General features: G+C 34.2%; 1 protein-coding gene across 1 annotated transcript in view; it reads left to right on the forward strand.

Moving 5' to 3' along the window:
- The window catches only part of LOC106128339 (mucin-17), a 32,560-nt gene extending 21,177 nt beyond the window's left edge, over nt 1–11,383 (forward strand). The window contains exons 3-7 of the mRNA XM_013326665.1: nt 121–162; nt 279–485; nt 715–987; nt 1,074–9,495; nt 9,854–11,383. Coding sequence (XP_013182119.1) covers nt 121–162; nt 279–485; nt 715–987; nt 1,074–9,495; nt 9,854–9,959 — 9,050 coding nt within the window. The 3' untranslated portion in view covers nt 9,960–11,383. The remainder of the gene's footprint in view (nt 1–120; nt 163–278; nt 486–714; nt 988–1,073; nt 9,496–9,853) is intronic.
- The last annotated feature ends 13,637 nt before the right edge of the window (nt 11,384–25,020 follow it).

Here is a 25,020-nt window from a genome sequence, read left to right on the forward strand (position 1 = left end):
TAATTAACAGAAAATTTCAATTATATACATTAATTTAAATATTAATTGATAATTCATAAAATCAAACTGTGAAACTTCTATTGTTTTCAATTGATTTATTTTCTTTTTTTTAATTTCCAGCACCGACGGCTAGCAATCAGACAGCACTAGATTTATATGAAGGTATGAAAATTTATATATTTCTAAATAAACTTTATATAGTAGATTAGAAGAAACTGGCTTTGTGTACCAATATTTCTTTTTATCATCATTAATGTTGATATTGTTTACTATTTCAGCTGCGCCAGAAGGCTGTTACTATAATTTTCAGCACTATGGTGAGGGTGACCGAATAATGACGAACGAACCTTGTCTCAACTGCACTTGCCACAATCGAATGCTGATGTGTTACCTCAGGGTATGTCCATTCACGAAGCCTATCGGACAAGACTGTACTGTTGAGAAACGTGCCGACCAGTGCTGTCCTATCGTCACTTGCCCTGATGGTGAGTAACATAAAACATATGAATTATGAATTCATAGTGTTTTAAATTTCTTTCTAATTTTTCTTTTAACTAATAACGCTACTACATTGAATTCATAACATTATTGAAAAGTATTAATTTCTAATACCCTTCTTCTTGGGACATAAGTAAATGCGAATTTATAGGGAGCCCATAGTACCTCTTTATTCAAAAAATTCTTGAAAATAAAGTTTAAATTATTTTTTTTCAGTTCCGGTTGACTTGCTGACGTCTACCTCTACATCTTCGCCAGCTGAGTACGGAGCTACTGGAGTAGGTCATCAAGACAAATATGGTTGCAGCATTAATGGCAGATATTTCCCCGAAGGCTCGAAAGTACCACCGACACCTAATAAACCTTGCGAACATTGTTATTGCATTCGAAATATGACTACTTGTGTCATGCAAGAGTGTACCTTACATGTTGATGGATGTATTCCTATTTATCATAAAGAAGTTTGCTGCCCTGTCAGATACTCATGTGGTAAGTAGGATGAAATACATTTGAATTTTAGGTAAAGAAAGTGTAAGAAAATATCTATAGTCTAACCCAAAATCTTTCGATTACAGATCACCCAGAAGATGACATTAAACTTTTGGATGATATGACCACAACTGTACGACCAACTCCAGGATTTTTACTGACTACGACGACGTTGTCACCAGTTACCCAAGTATCACAGGACTGTGTGCATGATGATCAAATATTCGCTGACGGAGCCTTAATTAAAACTGAAAAAGCTTGCGAACATTGTTATTGTATGAAAGGTGATATAGTGTGCGTTGTACAAGAATGTGGAACTCCGATGGAAAATGAAGGCAAAAATTGTACTTCACTTCCACCACGTCAAGGACAATGTTGTCCAGATACCTACATTTGTGAAGGCGATGAGTTGCCTACTGAACAAACACCAGAGCTTACAACTGAAGAAATACAAAAAACAACATCTATAACACCTCCAAGAAAAGGCATTGAAGGCAGCGGTTACAGAAACGAGCCCGATGAACCTTATACCGACTTACCAATATTTGATACTGAAATTGAAGGCAGTGGAGAAGATCAATCTACACTGTCTATTGGTCAATCTGAAACTGTAACTCCTGAAAAGCCAACACCAGACTTTGAAGATGAAATGTTCTTAACAACTGTCAAGCAATTTGAGCCCGAACCTACGAGTGCAACTGAAATCGGTATTGATACTATGGTAACAAAATCTGACACGTCGAATGCTGAAATAACTCATTCACATGAAACTGAGTATGACATTGTCACAGAATCTACAAAATTAGATACTGAAGAAGACAGTAAAACCGTCTCCCAAGACGAGGTTACAGAAACAACACATGTCGATTCTGATGATAACAAAGTTACCGAGAAACCTTTGCTAACCACTTTGAGTGATTTTATTTCTTCTACTCTCGGTGAAAGTCTCATTCCAGTAGAAGAAAAAACCGACAGGACCACTGAGTCTTCATTTAGAAAAGAAGACGATATTTCGGCTGTACCTGAAGTTACTACTCAACAGACTTATGATGGATTGATAACTGAAGGTGAATATTATGAACAGAAAGAACATAAAGAAGATGCGGTACCCACCACAGGTTCACCTGTTATTCCTGTCGAAGAAGAGGATAAGGAACTTCAAACTTCAGGAATCACAACAGAAATTGTTATGACGGCTGACACAGATAAGGAAATGAAAGAGAAAGTAGAAACATATAGTTCTACTACTACGATGAGAACGGATACCCTCGAGACAACTAACCCAACAGAAAATGAAATTGCTGAAGAAATATTGCCTATACATTCTCCCGGAAGAATTCCTGGGGAAGGAGACTGTCTTCTTAACGGCATTACATATAAAAATACTACAGATGTACCTAGTACAAATAAATGTCACACCGGTTGTAGATGTGTTAGTAGTATTATCAAATGTGATCCCATCATTTGCAGTCCACCGCCCGAATATGCAAACATGAATAACTGTGAACCAATATACGACTCAGCTGAATCTTGTTGTCCTACTTATATTTGTGATCACTCAAATGAAGGTACATTACCAGAATCCCACAGTCAAATGTCTGGCACAGAAAGTCCAAAACCAGTTAAGAACAATGAATGTATTGGAGACGAATGTTTAACAGATGAAGATAAACACACTCTAAGTCCTATTCAATCTGAAAAACAACCTGTGCTACCTGAATGTGGAAAGGAAGGTTGTATCAATACAGTCCCTATAGTACACGAATATCCAAGCCAAGTAACTGCTGTCACACCCTGTGAAGGTGAAAATTGCAAAGATTTTATAACTCCGGAACCAGACACTCATATCTCATCACCTGATGATCAAGATGATAACATTGAAAAAGAATGCCATAACGACTCTTGCAGGCGTAAAGAAATTCCTCAGGATACTGTAAAACTGCCCTCTGCATGCGTTGGTACACAATGTGAAACGGACACTCAAACTGATTTAATAACATCAGACTTGACAACCGAAATACCAGTAATTTCTGAAGAAGTTACCAAAACAAGCCATGCACCAACCACGATTTCTTCCGAATCTCAAACAACTAGAACAGAGGAGCAATTAACTACTTTAGTAGAAGAATCGACTTCTAATTATGATAGTACAAGTAAAAAGATTGACGTTGAAACAGAAGAACTGACAACCGAGTCCGTTCAACACATTGAAGAAGTATCTGAATCGGGTATGACCAGAGAACGGGAGACTTATACAACTGAAAACACTAAAGTTACAGGATCACCCGATGATTCATTTGATGGTGACTTAGACAGCACAACCATAGCTGAAACAGAAAAAGAACATTTGACCACTTCTTCTCATGACCTTAAAGTGCCGGAACCTACAATATCAGAAGAAGAACCTGAATTACAACAAACTGTTTCAGACCTAAGCAAAGATTTCACCAAGATGCCTCAAACCTCTAGTGTAGAAGAATCTCATGGAATTACTCTATCCGAAAAAGAGGAAACACTTACAACAATATCTCTGGAGTCTACTAGCCCTAGTGATCAAACGGAAAAGGCGTATGACCAAGATAAGTCAACAGGACATATTGATGTGCACTATGAAACAACACCTGCACTTGGTGGAGACTTGGCCACAAAAGAGATTTATACCACCGAATCTATAATCAATAAGGAAGAAAAAGATCAACAATATCCTGAAAAAATTCCAACAGCAGAAGATAAGGATTACACAACCGAAACTTCTAAGCTCAGCAAGGGTGACGATGGTACAACTCCAGAAATAATAAGGGAGTATTCCACTAGTTTGCCGCAATCTCAAAATGAGGATGGTACAACTCCAGAGATAATAAAGGAATATTCCACAAGTTCGCCGCAATCTCAAAACGAGGATGTTACAATTCCAGAGGTAATAAGGGAATATTCCACTAGTTCGCCACAATCTCAAAGCGACGATGGTACAACTCCAGAGATAATAAAGGAATATTCCACCAGTTCGCCGCAATCTCAAAACGAGGATGTTACAACTCCAGAGATAATGAAAGAATATCCCACAAGTTCACCGCAATCACAAAGTGCTGAAGAAAAAACTACAGAAATTGCTATTGATTCAACAGAAAAAGCAATAACTAACTTGCTTGACGAATCCCCAGCTATCATCACTAAAGATGAAAGGACTACAACAGTTTCCGATATCTCAGTAACTGAAGCTGGTCACGAATTTGTTACTGAAAGTGTTAAAGACGCCGAAAAAGATGTACAATCTACTGAACAAAGTCCTGGACACTCTATAGAAGATGAAAGTACACAGGTTTATGATAAAACGCCAGCTGATCAATATGACATTAGCAGTGTTTCTCCTGATTCAGATAAATATGAAGAAAAAACACCTGAAATAATGTACACAACCGAAAATCCTATTTTGAGTATCAAAGAAACCGTGAGAGAAGAAACATCAACGGAATTACCAGTTACTGAAAATGTGGTTATCAATGAAATAACTCAACCATCTAAACCTGATCTAATGGAATCTCTGAATGGAAGGGCAACAGAAGGTCCTGATGTTTATGAACATGATGGTTTACAAACTATGTCACAGGACGCAGATTTATTCACAACTGTGATAACAGAAGCAGCTGTAACCAGTAGTGATGAAAAACAGTTGGAAACAAGAACCACTGAAAAAACAACTGATAAATCATTTGAACAAGATATGGAAACTAAGACACCAGCGCAGCATGAAACTGAAACTGTTAAAGTAGTAACTGAGTCCGTTACAACAGAACCAGAAAGAGGAGATGGAATATCAGAAGATGAAAATCTTGTTGATGACAAGGAAAAGATGTTAACTACAAATATATTACACGAAATCACAACAGTAAGAATAGACGCTACAGAACAAACTTTCAAGGAAGAAGCTGAACATCACAAAGAAGAAACAGTAGACGAAGTATCTCCTACAGTAGAACATATTTCTAGCACCGAGACCATTAAAGACACTACCGAGGCTAATACTGAGACTTATTCGGTCACTTTAACAGAAACACATGATGCACAATCAGATTCTACAGATACATTGTCCCTTGTCACTGAAAAGACGATTCCAGAACAGCATGAAATTGAGTTGACAACTACTAGTCATTACCCAAGTGAAAAAGAAACAAGTGAAGATGCTGAAGGTTCAGGTGACATAAGTAAGGAACAAGACGACCGTTATGAACAACACATATCTACACCAACAAAAATAGCACACGAAATTGCGACTGAAAAACAAGACGTACCATCATCGATTACAACAGCATTACCTGATACATCTGAAAATATTCTACATACAACCTTACTAGAAGAGCACATTGCTACAGAGTCACCGTCGTCACAAGTAACAGAAAATATTGTACAAGAATCTTTACCTACAAGACGTGTTGCAGATCATGATACTGAAGTAACGGTTTCTTTAGAAGAAGAAGCTACAACTAAATCATCTGGTTTAAGTGAAACAATCACAGATTTAACTACAAAAGATAATGAATTGCCAGAGATAGAAGAAGAAAAGGTCACAGTTCCTTCGCATGTTACTGATATCTATGAAGAAAATAAAACTACAAAAATAGACCAGATTTCAGAAGGAGAGTTTAAAGAACAGACAACCATTACACCAGAAGCAGTTACATCTGAACAACTTGATACCGATGCTATAACACATAAAGACTCCGAAATAACGATTATCGAAGAGACAAAACCGACGGAAATTCCAGAAAAGTTAACATCGAAGTCAATTGTAACTGAACTAGAAGCAGTCACTGAAAAACTTTCAACGTCCGATCTGATAAAGAGCACCGAAGAGCCGGAAAAAACCATGGCCGAGGAATACACTGAAACAATAAATGAAAATGTAACTGCTAAAGATAAAGATGAATCTACTGCAATGCCTGATGTAGTGACATCGGGTAAATTAGAGACAGAAATCCCAGAATTAACTCAAACTATCGACGATATTTCAAGAACAACAGCATCACCAGATCTACACGTAACAGAATACATTCCCACGGATATCGAAAAGACAACATTTAAAGCACCTGAAACAAATATTGATTTAGATGAAAATACCGTAAATATTGAAGACTCTGATATAACTGAAGTAACTGAATCCCCCGTCAAAGTAACTGAAACATATGACATTCATGAACAAACACCTGAAAAACTTGCAACTACACCACAAGAACCTTTACTACGCGAAACTTCCTCACCAGACATGCAATATACAGAAAAAACTACAGATAGTGCGGACAAAATATATTACCCAGAACATATTTCAACGGAGTCATCAACATATCCCTCTGAACCAACGGACGTCTCAGCCGTTCATGATGATGAAATGTCAAGTGATAAGGCTCAAGAACAGACGATTTTACCTGAAGTGATTACGGAATCAGTAATTATTACTACTGAATCAACTAGTGTGGAACAAAATGTAAAAATTACTGAAACTACAGATGAGAAAACAACTGCAGAACCTTTGGGTTATACAGAGAATGCTGAAAAAGAAATAGTTTTTGCATCCGATAAGCCTTTAATGCAGGATCATGATACGGAGAAACTACCCGAATCTAATGTCTTTGAAGAGAAAGCAACTGAAAAGCCCTTCATAAATGTTGATGATGTCGAAAAGGATGTAGATATTGTAACCGATACGCCGATGATACTGGAACATGTTACAGAAAAAGAAACGGGATCTCATATCTTTGAAGAGAAAATACCTGAAGAGCCTATAAAGGTAGATGATGCTGAGAAAGAATTAGATTATACAACCGATAAGCCTTTGATACTTGAACATGTTACGGAGCTGCTCCCAGAATCTCATGTCTTGGATAATTCAGGAAAAACTACTCTCGCTGAACAAACAACAATAAAACAAGCTGCCACAGAAATGCCTGAGTTTGTTACAGACAGTACAAAAGAAAGTGATAATGTTGTTGACAGTCAACAAGATATAACAACTGTAAAACCTGAAAAATCTACTTCAGAAACTGCAACAGTTATTCCTGAACATAAAGAAACGGCAACTTCTGTACCATCGGAAGTAGAAACTTCTTCATATTCAGATAAAAGCATAGAAACTGAATTAGGTACCACAGTAAGCCATGAGAAATCCCCTGAAACTGAATCTAAGCCGCTTGAAAGTACTATTGTAACAGAATTGCCGGAACTACTAACGACCTCAAAATCCGCCGAAGATTTTGATAAAGTCGATGTTACAGAAGGCACAGAATCTTCAACTTCTCAGGACGGTAAAACATCAGGTACTACGCCTAGTGTAGACACTGTACCTACCCACATTTCACAAGAAACAGACAGTGAAAAACCAACTACCGATGAACCTCACATTTTCTCAACAATTTCTAGCGAAGAAGAAAAATTAGAAGGCACAACTCTAAAGACAATTCATGAGAAGACTACAGAGACAATAGAATCAAGCACTGTCGATGAAACTAGCATAAAAACTGAATCACAAGAAACCACATCAGAAAGAGAAGTAGATACTGTTAAGATAAACATAGATGGAGAAGATAAGACCATCGCCTATACCCCCGAACAATACACAGAAATACCCGAACAAATATTTACAGAAGTACACAAATCTCCGAGTCAACCATCTGAAAATGATATAACCGTTACAGAACTATCAGATATCATAACCCATTCTCCAGAAAAACAAACAACGAACATTGAAGATGAACAAATGTTTACTCATGAAAAACATGAGCATCTCACAACAGTCGCGGAAAGCTTGATAACTCAACATGTTGAAACACAAACCGTTTTACCCACTACTTTGAGTACAGAACGAACAATGCAAGATACTGAAATCAACGAACACCTCACTGAAACTCAATCCGGTGCTACTACAGCACCCGAAATATACAAATATACTACGGAATCGGAAGATATTGCTACTCCAACATTAATCGCACAAACTGTTAACAAGGAGACCGTGCAAACAGAGCTACCTGTAACGGTTATGACATCGCGTGATGAATATACACAAGACATTCACCATGAAGTTATTAGTGAGACAAAACCAGATTATTATACTACGGAGAAACTTGAAATAGGCACAAAGTCTGAAATTGAAGCAGCTTCGCCAGTTGCTACAGAATCTAGTATATTGGAATCTAAACCAACCAGTGAAAGCTCAACTCAATCACAACATACAGAAGAAACATCTGAGCAAATGGATGAACATTCAGAATCTACACCATACCTAGTGGAATTAGAGGAACATACGCATAAAGGCATAGAAGAAACAGCACCTGAAGTTTATCACGAAGATACAACTTCAACAATAAAACCTGAAATCCTGTATCCTGGTAAACTTCATGACGAATTGACAACGGAAAAACAAGAAACGGAAGAAATGCCGGAAATAACCACAGAAGAACAAATTATCGATGAATCAATAAAAATAACCACCGAAAAACAAGAATATGAAGAATCAACGAAAAAGGAAACTGTAGAAACTTCAACATCTGCTGTTTCTCAGATTGATTTAGGAACATCTGAAATAATACATGAAATATCTACGGAACTCCCAACTCATGATGACAAACTTACAACCTTATCTTCGACGCCTACTGAAAACGAGGCCGACGTTTCAAAACTCATTACCGTATCCCATGATAAGGATATAACAACATCTATTCCAGTGGTGATTACAACAGGTTATGAAGAAACAGAAACGCCTAAACAAGAGGACCATGAAACAACCATAGAAAAGGAAAAGGAGAGTGTTCCCGTTAAACCAACTGATGCGATACCGTCCTTACAGGAGACAACGGCACCTGAGGAAGAATTTATCCCTGCAGTAACACAAGGTACAACTAGTAAAACTATAGAAGATATAACGACTCTTTCACCCACTCAAAGTCATAAATTTAATCAACCGGAAGAAAAGCCAATTGAATCCTTACCGTCAACGTCTGCTCCAGAATTGCAGAAGCCTGGACTTACTGATATGTTACCAACAGATGAAATATCTCCAACAGATGAAGATAGTCATTTCCCACCAACCGGAAGCAGTGGATATGGACAAGAGCCAGATTACGGAGAAGAAGATCAAGCATTTGGACCTGGCACATGCCGATATGGAGGCAAAGTATACGTTTCTGCCCAACAAATACCCAGAGACGATCCTTGTGATTTCTGTTTCTGCTTTAGAAGCGATATTATTTGCTTGCAACAAAGCTGTCCACCTCCTATCCACGGTTGCCACGAGGAACCCATTCAAGGGTTCTGTTGCCCGCGCTACGAGTGTCCAGTTTCAATGGCAACTACTCTTAATATCACCACGACAACGACGACAACAACAACAACATTGCCGCCTCACTTCCTGCCCCACGCTTACAAAGGTGCTGCGCAAAGACGGGGATGTCAAATAAAGGGACATACATATAAAGTGGGAGAAGTGGTACGCGCATCTTCAGGACCATGTTTACATTGCACGTAAGTTTTACGATTTTCTCATTGATTTAATAGACACATATCATCATCATCCCTTCATAATAATGCTCTTATGGACATTTATCCGACGTTCATACAGTGAAGGAAACATCGTAATGCAACCTGCACATATCTGCGAAGAAATTCAAAGATATGTATGTATATGTGAAGTCAACTAACCCGCATTGGGTCAGCGTGGTTTACTGTGGCCTAGTTACCCCTGACTTAGCGTAGGTTCCGAGCCGCTCAGTAGGGACCAATAGCTGATGATGATGATGACAGTTGCATTTTCAATCTTAATATAACCCACAAGATTGTATTGTTGATTTTCGAAAACTAAATAATCAATAAATATTTACAGATGCGGCGGAGACGGTCAGATGAAATGCGATCCGAAGGCGTGCACCCCGGAGCCGATGCTGCGACAGATGATCGCGGCTGCCGTGTCGGCTAAGCGCCGGAGGTGAAATGTCCCCGCCCCCTATTCGATGATCGTCACATCACCGGCTCAACAGCCTATGTGATCATTTACGTCTATTCTCCTATGCACAAGAATAATGCTCAAATTTCGCGACGGAGTAGATTAAGATTTCGTGTCATATGTAGTAATTGATTTAATTATTATTATTTAATTTACTTTTCATAAAGCGTGGCACGTTCGACTCGATATCGATGAATTGCGAATCAACCGTGACTGTGATTACTATTCATTAAAATGTTTTGGTAATTCTTACCATTTATTTTTACATTTTTCTGATTAAAAAAACAATTGTAATAATTAGTTGAGAGTATTGAAAAAGTCAGTGCCAAACGGTAGTGCTAGATTGTAAACACCTTTATGATAAATAGATTCTAAATTTAATGAATTTAACATTTATATAAATATAGTGACCGATAGATTAAAACGACGCTGTAGTAGCAATAGATATCAAACTGTATCGGTCACTGCAGATCGCCGAAATCTTGACCATTTACAAACTTAAATTTTACCCATATAAGTTTAGTCAATTCTTTGTGTCGACACGATGTTACAACTGCAAGAGGTCTAGTATCGTGTAAATGCAAAGTTCTATAAGAATCCCTGATATTGTAAATGCCTTACTTAATTTGTAATAATTTATATATTTTAGGTGTATAGTACTTAAGCCATGTTTTGAGACCAGTGACTATTTTAATTTAGAAATAAAACGGAGGCCCTCTAATGTACCCAGAAAAGTGCCAGTCGACGCGCGCCCCTGTCGGCCTTGGCCGGTGCTTTTCCTACTTCGCATCTTACAGAAAGCGACACATATTTGTCTTGTTTTCTGTAACTCGTTGAAGTGTAAAATTTGTACTAGCACTCATTTAGTAAAAGTGGCCATCATTTTTATTCGTTTTGTAAAAAAATACACGTCTAAAACGATAAAAAAGTAAATTGTAGTATATTTTATAACTTTTGATAATAAAGTGCTGGTAGATTTTATAAAATATGAAAGCCAAACAGATCGAGATGGGTACGGAAGTCACAGGCTGTTGTAATCGTTATAATAGTAGATGTAAGCGAGCGGTTACATTAATTCGTACCTATCTCTTTGTGTGTTCTCAGGTTTTAGTTATATTTTGTCTTATTTATTTAAATTTATAGCAATAGCGTTAATTATTATTGGTACTTTCATACTGGTAATGATTTCTACTATTCAGAAAAGTTGACCGCATTGTATAGAGTTCAACATTTACCTAATTCTTATTTTATAATTTTGTCATCTCTTGCATGCACCGGCTGCACTAGCTGCTCCGGCTGCACTAGCTGCTCCGGCTGCACTAGCTGCTCCGGCTGCACTAGCTGCTCCGGTTGCACTAGCTGCTCCGGTTGCACTAGCTGCTCCGGCTGCACCGGACACGCGTAGCTAAGTTCTAGCAAACTGTACAACTACGAGAGTAAATTTAAATAAAATCCTAACAATACAAACTACTTCTTTTTATTTCACCATCAAGCTTTATAACCGTAAATACTCATATGTTTATGAAAGTCAAAATATTTGATAAAAATGGAATATATAACCCTTTAACTGCCGATACATCTGTAATAATAAGTCTTATCTCTGTATTATATTAAAAGGATGATAAGGGTGACTACTTGTTTTTGGTCCATATGTTTTGGCAATTGAAACCTACAGTATTATACTAAATACCTAAGGCTTAAAAACTATTTGACTTCTTTACAAGGGTTTTTTTTAGGAATTTCACCTTATATATTGAGGCCTATAAACAGTAATAAACGTTTCGACCATTTCGACTGTTGCTTAAAATCGAAAAGACACATATAAGAAATTCTCTATCTCTGTATGCGTTATCCTCATTTCGAGGGTCACGACCTGTCTTTTTTATCATTTCTGGTAAGGAATACATAGGTAATACATTTATTCAGTTTATGTCATCTTTATTAAACGGATAGCGGCATCGATTAGTCGTAATACTTGTAAATTAAGTCATACTACGATTATCTGCCCCCTACATGAAGTTCATTCGCTCCGAATCGATTCCACAAGGAACTTCAAAAAAGTATAGACACGTTTAGACTGACAATTAGTTTCGATAAGTCACCAAGACAAGTCAGTTCCGTACATTCTTGAAAGTCTTTGTAGAATCGCCTGGAAGCGAATGCACTTTATCTAGTCGCCCTGACGCCCCAAACTCGAATTTCTAAACTCGCAATAAAAACAGCAGTGGTCAAAGGCAAGCATCTGGACAAAAAATTTGGAAGATTTGACTCAGTAACAGCTGTAGTACCACTGTTTCGGTACCCTGTCGCAGTTAGTTCGCTTCTGTAGGGCAAGTAGCAAAAAAGCAATCTTAAGATTAAGATTCTTGGATTATACTAACAAAATTTTTAACTTTTATAAATTTTCTTGAAATCTATTAAAAAGTTTGATACATCAGAAAAATTATCCCATTTATTCTAAAAGGCTAGTTTCCGATAAAGTTCTTACTTTACAAACATAACTCGGGTATATACTCGTAGATAAATTATTTTTAAATTAGATAAGCATGATCTTAGTATACATATTTAATATAATAATTACACAGATAAAAAAAAATCTATTTTATAATAATTTCCAAAACCTTAACCTACTACCTAAATTAAATTTAATTGATAAGTTGTATGTGTGTTATATATATGTTGTGGTTGTGCTTAAATAAATAAATATATAAGCATTATTAAAAGTTAAATCATAACAATATTGAGATTTTCCTGGTTATATAAGTGTAGACAAACATTTATCACATATCATAATTGCTATAGACCGGTCACTAATGTTTCTCAAAAATTGTCTTACTGAAAATTGTCCCATACAAACCCCTAACTTTTATAATAATGATAGAAAGTAACTACCTTCTAAACTATAAAAGTTAATTAAGTTAAAACAAAAAATATATTTTTATTGAATTTCTAGCGAAGACTAAAACTTAACACATGTAGCGCCATCAAGCGGAGCCTTTAGGAACTTTTAAGAATTTCGTATCACGACATAGCTTTGAATAAATTGTATCCATAGTGTTACGGGAGGGATACGTTAGATGGCGTGGTATGTTTCGTTTTAAATTTTTATTGAAACAAATCAATTAATTAATTAAGTAAATGACATTAATACATTGTGCGTTGGTGTCTTTTTACTTAAAAAACGTGTTAAATTTATTTAACATTTTAATTTTTATAAATGAAGTGATAAAAACCTATTTAACATAAATTAATATTTAAATATGCTTTAAAATCAGTTGAAATCGACTGTATATTATTAAAAATAATTGTGTTAACGACCAGGTTTTACTTTTATATTTATAAACTTGTTATATATAAAAATAAACTGTGAATGAATCATGTAAAATTCAAGCAATCATTGCGAAGTTTCTTTAAATAATATAAACAAAATTAACAGAAAATCGTCTTAAACTACCTGTACAACCTACATATTCAAACAGTGTAAATACCTGTTCTTGAAGTTGCTCCTGCAACTCTCTTCCACTTTTCTACTTTTTGTTTAATAATCATAACATGGAAATACCATAATTTGTGTTCCTGTCATGTCTAAAATTAGTATCGCTATGTTTACTATATTAAGAATTAATCACATAAATAAATTATTTTACAGAAATTAAATATACACATATACAATCTACAATTCTAATAATTATTTATAACTAAATACATCAAGGCGATACTTACTAGTACTTCTTATTTTTTTTTTATTTTAAAGAAGGAAATATCGCGGTTAATTACACCAAAAGTTTTAATTACAAAAATCCTTGTATCTACACTTGAATCTTGTTTATAATATTCATTCTGTAATCGACGTAATTTTAATTTAGTATAATAGAATAACTATGTCACTTGAAATAATTTAAGCTGTAATAAAATCAATATTCGTTAAAATGTAGAACATTCATATTGGAATATCCACATTATCTCAACGAGCTATTTGTTACCTATGTAGAAATATGTACCCTCAATTTGAATAACTCTGTCTCTTTCACGCTTGTACGCAGTAAAGGCAACCGTTTCATTCTATCCCATTACTTTTATATTGTTCGCTAACTTTCTTGTTTGTATAAGCAAATACACGTATTTGAAAGTTTGTATATTTGTAAGTTCTATTGTAGATACCATAATAAGTACACTTTTATATTTAGCATTTTAAACGGATTGTTATTTGAGTTTTATAATATGTTTTGTTGTATTTTTGTTAATATCTTTATATATATAATTCTTCTGTGAGTGTGTATGTCACTGAACTTCTCTCAAACGACTGGACCGATTTTCATGAAATTTTTTGTGTGTGTTCAAGGGGATCTGGGAATGGTTTAGATTCACAATTTTCATCAAATATTAACTTCATATTAATTAATTCAAATTAAAGATGTGTAGACAGGACAACGTCTGTCGGGTCCGCTAGTACTTATTAGAAAACTAGCTATCGCTCGCGATACTGTCCGCATGGAATTAAAAAAAAACATAATTAGCAGAATATGCGTTCTTACAGATTATATTCTATATGTAACCCAAATTTTATCGAAATCCGTTCAGTTGTACCGGAGATACCTTCAAACAAACATTCATGCATCCATCTAAACGTTTGCATTTATAATATTAGTAAGAGGTAAGAAAACAAGAGATTTAAATGGCCGATAGTTTTGATCTAGTACGTTGTTACTTAATTCTCGTGTCATTGACGATTCAATTCATTTACAGGGATCAAGGGTTCCTAATTCAATATACAGTGGCAAAATGTGTTGCACATCTCTCTTTCTTTCTGTCTCTCCATCTATCATCCATCATCATCCATCAATGCTTCAATCCTGATAAATTCAATTATATATTATTTTGTATGATTATTTTGTAAAAATCCTATAAAGATTTTTTTTTATTTTTGGTTTAATGGCTTACGTTATTTAAGGGCATAAATCTACTTAGTACGTACATTCATTATTATATCTTACACTAATTTAGTCATCCTTGGCTACATTATGAATGAACGAAATAATGATTAATAATGATACTTTATTATTATTAAACCTATAAATGCGAATGTTTAGATGGATGAATGGATATTTTTAGAAGGTATATTCAAAACAGCTCAATGGATCTTGATGAAATTTGACACAGATGTAGGACATAGTCTAGAAGAACACAAGACTACTATTTTTTTAATAAAGCGCGGTCGTTGGCCGCATCTAGTAATCTATAAGAGCAACATAATTAGCAACTTATTAAAATCTTTAATTGTTTTTATAATTAATTAAAGAATAATAAAACTAACGAACACTTGAACATTCCGTGTTCAAGTAATTTCAAATAATTTGAATGTATCTAGCAAGCGACGGTTTAGGACTTTTGTTCCCATGACACACATAAAATTATAAATTTTCCATTCATATGGAAAATAATGCAGATACTAGCTCACACTTCTGACTTATGTTAAAATGTATCTACTATTATTTAAGTTTTTTTTTTTATATAACAGAAGGGGGCAAACGAGCAGCGGGAACGCCGAGGTGTTCAACGACGCCCTTGGACATCAGCAATACCAGAGGAACCGCAGATGCGTTGCCGGCCTTTTAGGCCTCCTAGGACCTTTTAGGGTTCCTTACTATTTAAGTTTATTAAATCAAATGGACAAAATTACGCCATAAAATGTTAAAAAAACCTATGATAATTATATTTATGTTTAGTTGCTTTTTGCATTTCTGGTAATCGTTTTTAAATAAAAGACTGTATATTATAATACATTATTGGTTAATAAAAAAAAATCTTTTAGAAAACAATACAGTAGCATAGCACATTTATGAATAAGTGAGGTCACAGGACTGATAAATCTTTTGCCATTTTCCGGGCCAATACATCGTATTGTTTTATGGAGAACAATTTTATAAACAAGAGCTATGTTTTACGAATATTTCTGATGAAATTACATAATAAACTAATAATATAAAAAAGTACAATGTATGTGTAAGTGTATAAACGTACAATAATAATGAAGTGTAGTAAATTTCTTGCTTTTGATAATAATTAATTTTTATGAGTAAACATAGTATGTAACACGAAACGAGTCGATAGTTTTAAATTGTGTCAAATGTATTCTTATAAAACGACGTAACGTAGACTTTAAGGCGTTACTTACGTTTAAAACCAGGACTCCCTAAAATACCTGGTCAAAACGATGCCACTTAGCAAACGGTTGAATTTTTTTCTGTTTTTAATGAACATTGAAGATTAATTTTCATTTATGTAGTAGAGATTAAAATCAAATTTGAAATATTTAATTAAAAAATTTAATAAATTTTTCATAGTTCTTCAATTCGGATTTAATGGTGTTACACGTACAACAAAAAAAAAACATTAAATAACGCAGGCGCAACTGTAAACTAATAGCAACTACAAACTATTTAGACGATGTTTAAATATCGGCCGTCTGGGAAACTTCATAAGAGGTCAATGCCCTCTGGACGTGGGTGTACCTTTGATGTATTTGATTGAATATAAACATTACAACAGAAAACATCGCAGTTTACATCTGGAAATAAAAGCTTGACATTATTTTTATTTCATAAAAATTAGTTTTACAATTGTTTTTTAGTTACAACGTTACTATACTTATATTGTATTATACTAGTGGGCATCATCGTGTTCGTCAGCGCAGAAATAAAAAAGTATAAAGTCTAAGCCCGGGTGCATCAGTTACCTTTGCGTCAAAGTCTTGTCAAAGTCCCGTCAAAATCGGTTTCGTCGTTCCGGAAATTACTTACAATAAACGCAGCCTTGAGGACAGACATACAGACAGGCAGAAAAGAATTTAAAAGATTGGTCACTCGTTATCAGCAACGGGCATACATCACTTGTAAGAAATATTTTTTTTCGGTATTACATACAGACAATACAATTTTATTACTATGTATATAGAATTTAATTTAAATGATTTATCTATGGTTCATTTATTGTGTTTTATTACTAAAAAGTTTTTTTTTTACTTTTGACATTAAAACGTCATTTTTTTCCATTCAATTACTAAAAAACTTATTTTATCGAATACGTAGTTATGAAAAAAATAATCAATTAACTTTTGTATAAGTTTAAAACAAGAGTAATAATAGTAAACTATCATCGTGTTGGGTCGTGACTGAATTATAATTCCAGCAAGCATTCTTATTTGTGGAGCCTTGAGCAAAGGTTCAATTGAGTTCGCGTTTTATCGCCAATACATTTAATATGCATTGCCAGCGGAGCGTGGAAACCATTACATGTTTTCTTATAGATCTTTTGTATATACAACTAATTTCTCTTGTTCCTGACATACACAATTTTCAAAGAACATTATTTACAATTATCTATAGTACAAATATTAATTTTAATCTTACTAATATTATAAATGCGAATGTTTAGATGGATGGATAGATGTTTGTTTGAAGAATATATGGATGGATCTGATTAAAGTTTGGCATAGTAGAACATGGTCTAGAAGAACACATAGGCTAGTAAGTAAGTTTTATTTAATTCCGCGCGGACGATATCGCGGACGACAACTAGTCATGTGTAAACTACGACAAATATAATATTTGATTTTTTAATTGTACACAAAATATTATTTTATTATGAAGTAGAAATAAATTCGGATATCTAGAACGTTAAGTGGTAAATAAAAAATCTAATACAAAACAAAACTACACTTAAGAGCAACAATTTTCACCTTAAATTTTCTTTTACCCTGCGACGCTCGCGAGCTGCGGGCCTCGAGCCGCGAGCAGCTGAGAATTGTGTGAATTCAGAGATAACGTTTCTTTAAAATTTTCACACGATCTTCTTATTTGAATTTTCCTTGTTACAGTTAAAAATAACAAGTATGTATTACAATTGCAGACGCGCTATGAATATTTTCAAAGCATAAAAAAGAAACTCTATTTTAAAGCATAGTGAACGCAGTAAAAAGCTATTTTATTCGTCAAAACATTTCTAACATGAATAATTAAAAACAAAATCAAAGATTTATTTCCATCTAACTGAAATTCTTAAATGACCACGAAATAAACGACGCACACGTCAAATATTTCCGGACGTATCTATTTACAGATAGTGAATGTTATAATTTTATTTTTTATTATGTCGAAAACGGTGTAAATTTCGCGACAGGACATCTGTCAGCTCATACGGGGAAATAGCCTCGAACTATGCTATCTGTATTTTTTGAGTGTTCGGGCCCGCGGGTTCCGCGGCGGGCCGCGCGCCCGCCAGCCGCGGCGCCGCCCCGCTCCGTTCGCGGTCTCCATGGCGACCAGCTCAAATGACGTATCGATCCCGCGGGGGGACGCGGGGTGCGCTCGTGGGGGCGCGGGGTGGCGCCGCTCCACCCGCCGCGCCACCCTCGCGTCCCCGCCCCGCCTCCCCGCCGCCTCATAGCCCCGCGCCACTCGACCGTTGGCCCATGCAAAATGACGGATGTAAAGTTTGGATATACCTCCTTGGAAGGAAATGATATTTTCATTAAAATGAAAATGAGGTAATGTTTTATGATTTATTTCGTTCTTGCAATATATTCGTTTCGCATTTCCTGTGGTTTTCAGATTGTATTTAATGAATTTGAATTTCAAAATGCATTCCAATAGGATGTTCAATTAAAATTTTGTTTCCATAATTTAATTTGGAACATTGATCTACTTTGATCCCATACAACGCTTTGATAAATTGAAATCTATTGTTAATACACATGTGTACTTTATTTAATTATTTAAGATTATAATATTAATGTACTTTTTACCTTTTATATTAGAAAGCAAAGAGGCAGACATTCGTGACGCTGACATGGAGCTAGCTCGGGCTATAAATACAGATATTAAATATGTCTGCGGTACATTTTTATTGCTCTAACATTATTTTGCAATTGTAATGATCAATACTGGTTATAGATTACATGATACTTTCATATCCAATGTATGATTATAACGAGGTTAGTATACACAAATATAATTCTAATTTACCATAATACTAAAGTATAGTAAAATTTTATTATCTTAAAATCTTTAACATTTCCTACATTCATATAACAATCCTTACTAACATTATAAATGTGATTGTATACATGTATGGATATTAAAAAGTATCTCCAGAATAGCTCAATGGATCACAATAAAATTTGGCATGGAAGTAGAACATAGTCTGGAATAACATATCATCATCAGCTCACTATACGTCCCCACCGAGGGCCTCGGAGCCTACCCTAAGTTAAGGGTAATTAGGCCATAGTCAACCACGCTGGCCAAGTGCGGGTTGGTTGACTTCACACATATCTTTGAATTTCTTCTCAGATATGTGCAGGTTGCATCACGATGTTTTCCTTCACCGTAAGAACGTCGGATAAATGTACATATGTAAATCGGAAATCGAAAAACACATTGGTACATGGCGGGATTCGAACCCAGGACCTGCAGATTGCAAGTCGAGTGCTTGACCCCTGAGCCACCGACGCTATATAGTCTACTAATATTTTTTTTAATCCGCGCGGATGGAATCTCGAGCGACAGCTTTTATAAATAAACGAAGGATACGTGTTATCTTTTTAACTATAAAATTAATTAATTAATTATCGATTTTTTATATTAGTTTTATTTTTAGTTTGGTTTAGTTTCAGTATATAGTTTATAGTATTATTTTGGTAGTTTAATTAATTAGTAATTTAATTACTGTAAGAATGTAACTATAAAATACAAAAAAATATATTATACATTGTGATTAAAATAATGTACATTTCAATGAAGTTTTAACATTATGATTAAAGCTGTAATTATACATACGTATGAGGCTACAGAGATACCGACCGAAACTTTGATTAGTTCAAGATATTAATTCCCAGAAGCAACTGGGGAATGCAATTAAACCCAAAAGGTGGGAACAAAACGACGGAGCACTCGTTATTGTATTGCGACTTTACCGATGTACGGACAAAATGGCACCATAAGAAATAATTATTATGTCGTTTGCGGAGTAATTATAATAATTTGGTTTTATTTAATAAGACATGACTGTGGGTGGTTTAGTTCTTTATAGAATGTCACCAATCTTACCAAGCTCACCAACTTTCTTAAGGCAATATAGAGCGAAAGAATCAAATAATTTTATATGTAATTGGATTTTAGTTTATAATTATAGAAATGTCTAATTAAAAAAAAACACAGAAAAACTGTTTGGGTTTGATATACTTATATGTCACTTAATTCTATTAAATATACATATGTAATCAAATCATATACATAGAATAGCAGTCGCCCGCGACTCCGTCCACGCGGGATCAAAAAATAGATAATAGCCGATTCTCAGTTTTATTAAATAGTCATATAAAATAAAATACCTCCAAGCCGTATTGGAGGAGTATCGTAACATTGTGACACGAGAATTTCTTATACAAGATATACGAGTATGTATATTTAAAATATAATCATCTATATTTCTTAAATCAAACCATTGCCGTGTTTAAACGTCTCTTCTAAAATTTTGTTTCAAACATTAACATAATTAAGTGGTTCTCAAAGTTTTCCCATTATAAACTTAGCGAGAAATTTTATTTTTCCCTCAAGTCACGCGTCTATGTGTGCGGGCGTATGCACGAAACAGCGAATTGGATTTTCCCTAGTGTGAGTAAACCTACTTTTGTCGACGGAACAGGAAAACCTCGGAGATTCATGAAATATTAATGAAAAATTGCTCTAAATATATTTTATGTTTTAGTATAACACTACTTTTGAATTGAGTGACGTAATATCTTTTCTTAAAAAATTGTAACACGAGGAAATAATATCACGTAACAACTTAAGTCGGCTCTTCAAAGTTTTAAGTAACTTAGGACAGGGAAAAAAGTAGCTAACATTAAGGAAAACTTTAGCTTAGATGCATTGACTTAGCATTAAATAGATATTACTTAGAACCAAAAGTTTATCGTTGAGTCATCGCAATTTTATAACACGTAATCGTAAAATGTATAAATACATAATAAGTGTGAAATTTTAGACCCTTTTTACATCCATACATTCTCAATACCATAGTAATCGCAGTGTAAATATCTTATGTCGGAGGGTAAGATGTTCTTAATACAGCATCAGGAACATAATTTTAAATTTCCTAAAAAAAAATATACCGAGCTATTCTAAAGATTCGAGTTTTAGTCATAACGTCTTCCCTCGATGTGAACTAAGAAATATAGATCGTAGCGAGCAAAACCTGTACTAAATCACTAGTCTGTATTATTACATTCATAATAATTCTACGACATAGGCAGATAAATACCGGTATCGCTCTTTTGTAACAGTGGGATCGAAAAAACGATCTCGTCGGGCCAACGGAAGATTATTCCATTTTCTTAACTCTGTTATAAATCTATCCTTACAGGACGTAAACATCTGAGCGCAGAAAACGTTTACAAATTGTTTTTCTTTTGTAAATACCGAAGAGTTTAATTGGAATAATATACTCACTGTATACTCCAAAAATACAACTAAACACTGTTTAGTTAAAGATTTGTTTTAATCCTTTGACCGGCGATTGATATTGTGGACTTCAACGACCTTAAAAAAGTGTTTGTTTTGAATATGTATTACCAAACCTGCTTCCTGTATATAAGTATTTTGTTATTTATAAAAGATCGCATATCGGAAGCGTTATCATATTTCAAAAATTATTAAATTTGTTAGTGTCGAACAACGCGCGATAGAAAGTTTGTAATATGTTTAATTGCAAATATAATTAAAATACTGCATTTTATGTTTAGGCCCTAATAACACAACAAATACACTTAACTATGGAGTTCAAATGCGATGACCTACCTCTGACAGTCTAGACTGCAGACTTAGTTTTGTCAAAGAGAATGTAAAAGTGAGTATAGACTAGAGTATTTACTTCTAACAAAACAATAGGCCGCTCTATGATATGTTCTGGCATATCAACCTTTCATACGTTCTTCCTCTTCTTCGTATTCTTCCTTACTGAAGGTCGTGCTTGTCTTGATACGCTTTAACTGTAGGTAAGAACGTTACATTACATATTATACGACTTAGGGACCTTCAAGAAGCGAGCATACCATTTCCTTAAAGGCCGGCAACGCATCTACAGTTCCTCTGGTGTTGCAGATGTCCATGGGTGTCGTTGATCACCTCGGTGTTCCCGCCGCTCGTTTGCCCCCTTCTCTTATAAAAAAAAATATAGAAATGCTCGCGAAAATGATCTAATGTATATTCACCTTATTGTCAATATGAAATAACGCAAGTGTGACTAAATTCAAGGGTAAAAATAAAAGTTTAATTTATTATGTAACTACTAGGATTCCGTTGCAACAAATAATATAAGTTTTTGTTAAGTAAACTACTAAGAAGAAAGGCATTATTTGTGCTGAAATTTAAAGTACGATCTCCAGATTAGACGGTGGAAAACCCAATTACTAGACTATCGTGACTTTTATACGGCGTTGGTTATAAACACAAACCGGTACATAATAACCTAGTACAGCTTCAATGAAATTTAATAGCTAATATACTTGTAGATATTATGTAATGATAGTCAATTTTATGTTCTGCAAATTTATTATTTCTCGAAAACATTCTGAATATTTTTACATGAAATACAACTGATATTAGGAGTTATTTACATGAAAAATCCTATTTTTTTGTAACATATTTATTCCTAAAATTTACACGTTAATTTAAACCATGCACCGATACATTACTTACACAATTGCTTGCTTATCAATTTAGCATTATGCAAAACACAATGATTTTTATGTTCTAAATACAGCGTTTCCCCTTATAACAAATATATTCGAACGAATTTATTGCGCCTTTTAATAATTAACTGACATAACGGTGTAGCTTGAGCCAAAAGTCTGTAGAGTACCAAAAACTGCTCTACTGGAGTATACCATGCAAGAAGATTATCCAACCGACAGCCCTGTATACCCATTGATATCGGTCTTATCAACTTCGGCTGCAAATCTGAACATAATAACGAACATATTTCCCTTATTTGTAAACAATACTAGTTAGTTCTTGCAAAGTTAGTTGGAATTTATGTTATCGTCAATACATCAGGAATTGTATGGATACTGTATTATTCAATTTTACTTACATTACAAAGTTAAGAGATTGTTTTAGACTTTACTATCTCCTTGTACCTTATCAGATGACTCTGCATTTCATCTTAATTAAAGTATCCTTTAAAGATTTCCACCGATGGTAAAATAGCTCATGCTATTTATATAATTTCTGAATTAATTTTCTAATAGCGTTGAAAATGCTTTGAATATTTTCGATGGTTATGATATAAGTTAGATCGCAATAAATCAATATAAACACTGTTCAATAAACCTTGAGGTTTGCTTTTAGATTTATTATTTGATTAAGTTAATACATAATAACATCGGCATGCGCACACTGTACTCTGTAATATTTGTGTTGTAGTTACGAAGTCATTAAGTACTGTTAACAATTTCTCTTAAACCGGTTCTCCAGTTTGAACAAACTATGTAAGCTTTATGACTCGAGACTAGTTATTTCATAAGCTAATAAACATTAGGGTTGATAGTAAAATAGGAAAAATTTTAAATTATCTTACTACTTGCACATAATATAAATGCGAGATTTTAGATGTATGGATGTATGGATATTTGCAGGTATCTCCAGAACAGTTCAACGGATCTCGACGAAATTTAACACCGATGTAGAACATAGTCTGGCAGAACACATAGACTACTTATTAACTTCATTCTTTATTTCCGCGCGGACGGAGTCGAGATCTAGTAATAAGATAAATAAATATTTATAAAGTATTTTGTTTAATTAAACTTAATTATAGTACCTTATAGCCAAAAAACCTAAAAGGCACTAAAGATTTTGAAAAGTTTAATCTTCAGTGTTCCTAAATTGCTTTATCGTTGGTTAAGAAAACCAAATTTCCTGTATAAACCATATTGGTTCGTGTAAATGGCGACAAGATAAAAATGTGGTAAATTTCTGATGGTGGGATATGTATTGTGCGGTGTTTACACTGTACAGTAACCTATGTTTTGTAAAAAAATTAGAGTGATTGCCGTATGTTTTACGATATGTTTCGAAAACCAACGATTCTTTACAATGATGAGTTAAGAGATCAATGGTAACTTCTTCTTTATTTGTTAGATGGCGCTGTTATCATTCGAATACTAAATGTTATTATTATATTCTATAAATACAAGATCTAAAATAAAAAAGGGATTGAATAACGACGCCCGCTCTGCAATAGTAATGTTCAAATGGTTATTTACGTAATACCTTTACGTATTTAAATATTCCTTAACAGTTCATCTACTTCATGACAAAGTTACCAAATTACAATTTAAATATAGTAATGAAATTCTGTATGACAGTTAATAACATCTTCGCAGCGATGCGAATACGCCGAATGCATTCTAATGAATTGCACGAGGAATAATATCAATGTTACAACGCAGGTGTTTTCTTAAAATTTACTTTTTATTGTATTATAAATATAATCGTTTAAATGAAAATATCTAGCAATTTACTGGAGTACTGTGTGAATAATATTAAAGGTTGTACAAGCTATTCAATGATCGGCCAAATGAAAACTATAAAACTTTGAAAATATATATTTTTTTTCTTGTAACGTAGATAGGAGCTAAAAGTTTTCTACACTAACGTGTATGTATCTACGTGTACGTGAACGTAATAGCTCTCCTAATAATTTTCTAATGCTTACACTTAAACGTTACAAGTATCACATCGTTATAAAACGAGATTTATAAAAGCTCAAAAAAAGCTTTTAAGCTTTTGACATTATCCATAAATCGATATTTTTTTAATCCTACAGCTTTTGTTTTACCATTCAGAACCGTTACACGACATAAATGTAACGACATACGAAAATTATAAGATTAATAGATGTTATTGCTCTTGTCCGTGGAGTCGGTAGAGCATGCGTACAGTTACATACTCTACTTTTCTACAACGACCATTATTAAAAGTTAT

This window comes from Papilio xuthus, unplaced genomic scaffold (genome assembly GCF_000836235.2).
Source record: "Papilio xuthus unplaced genomic scaffold, Pxut_1.1 DF828780.1, whole genome shotgun sequence".
Lineage (NCBI taxonomy): Eukaryota > Metazoa > Arthropoda > Insecta > Lepidoptera > Papilionidae > Papilio > Papilio xuthus.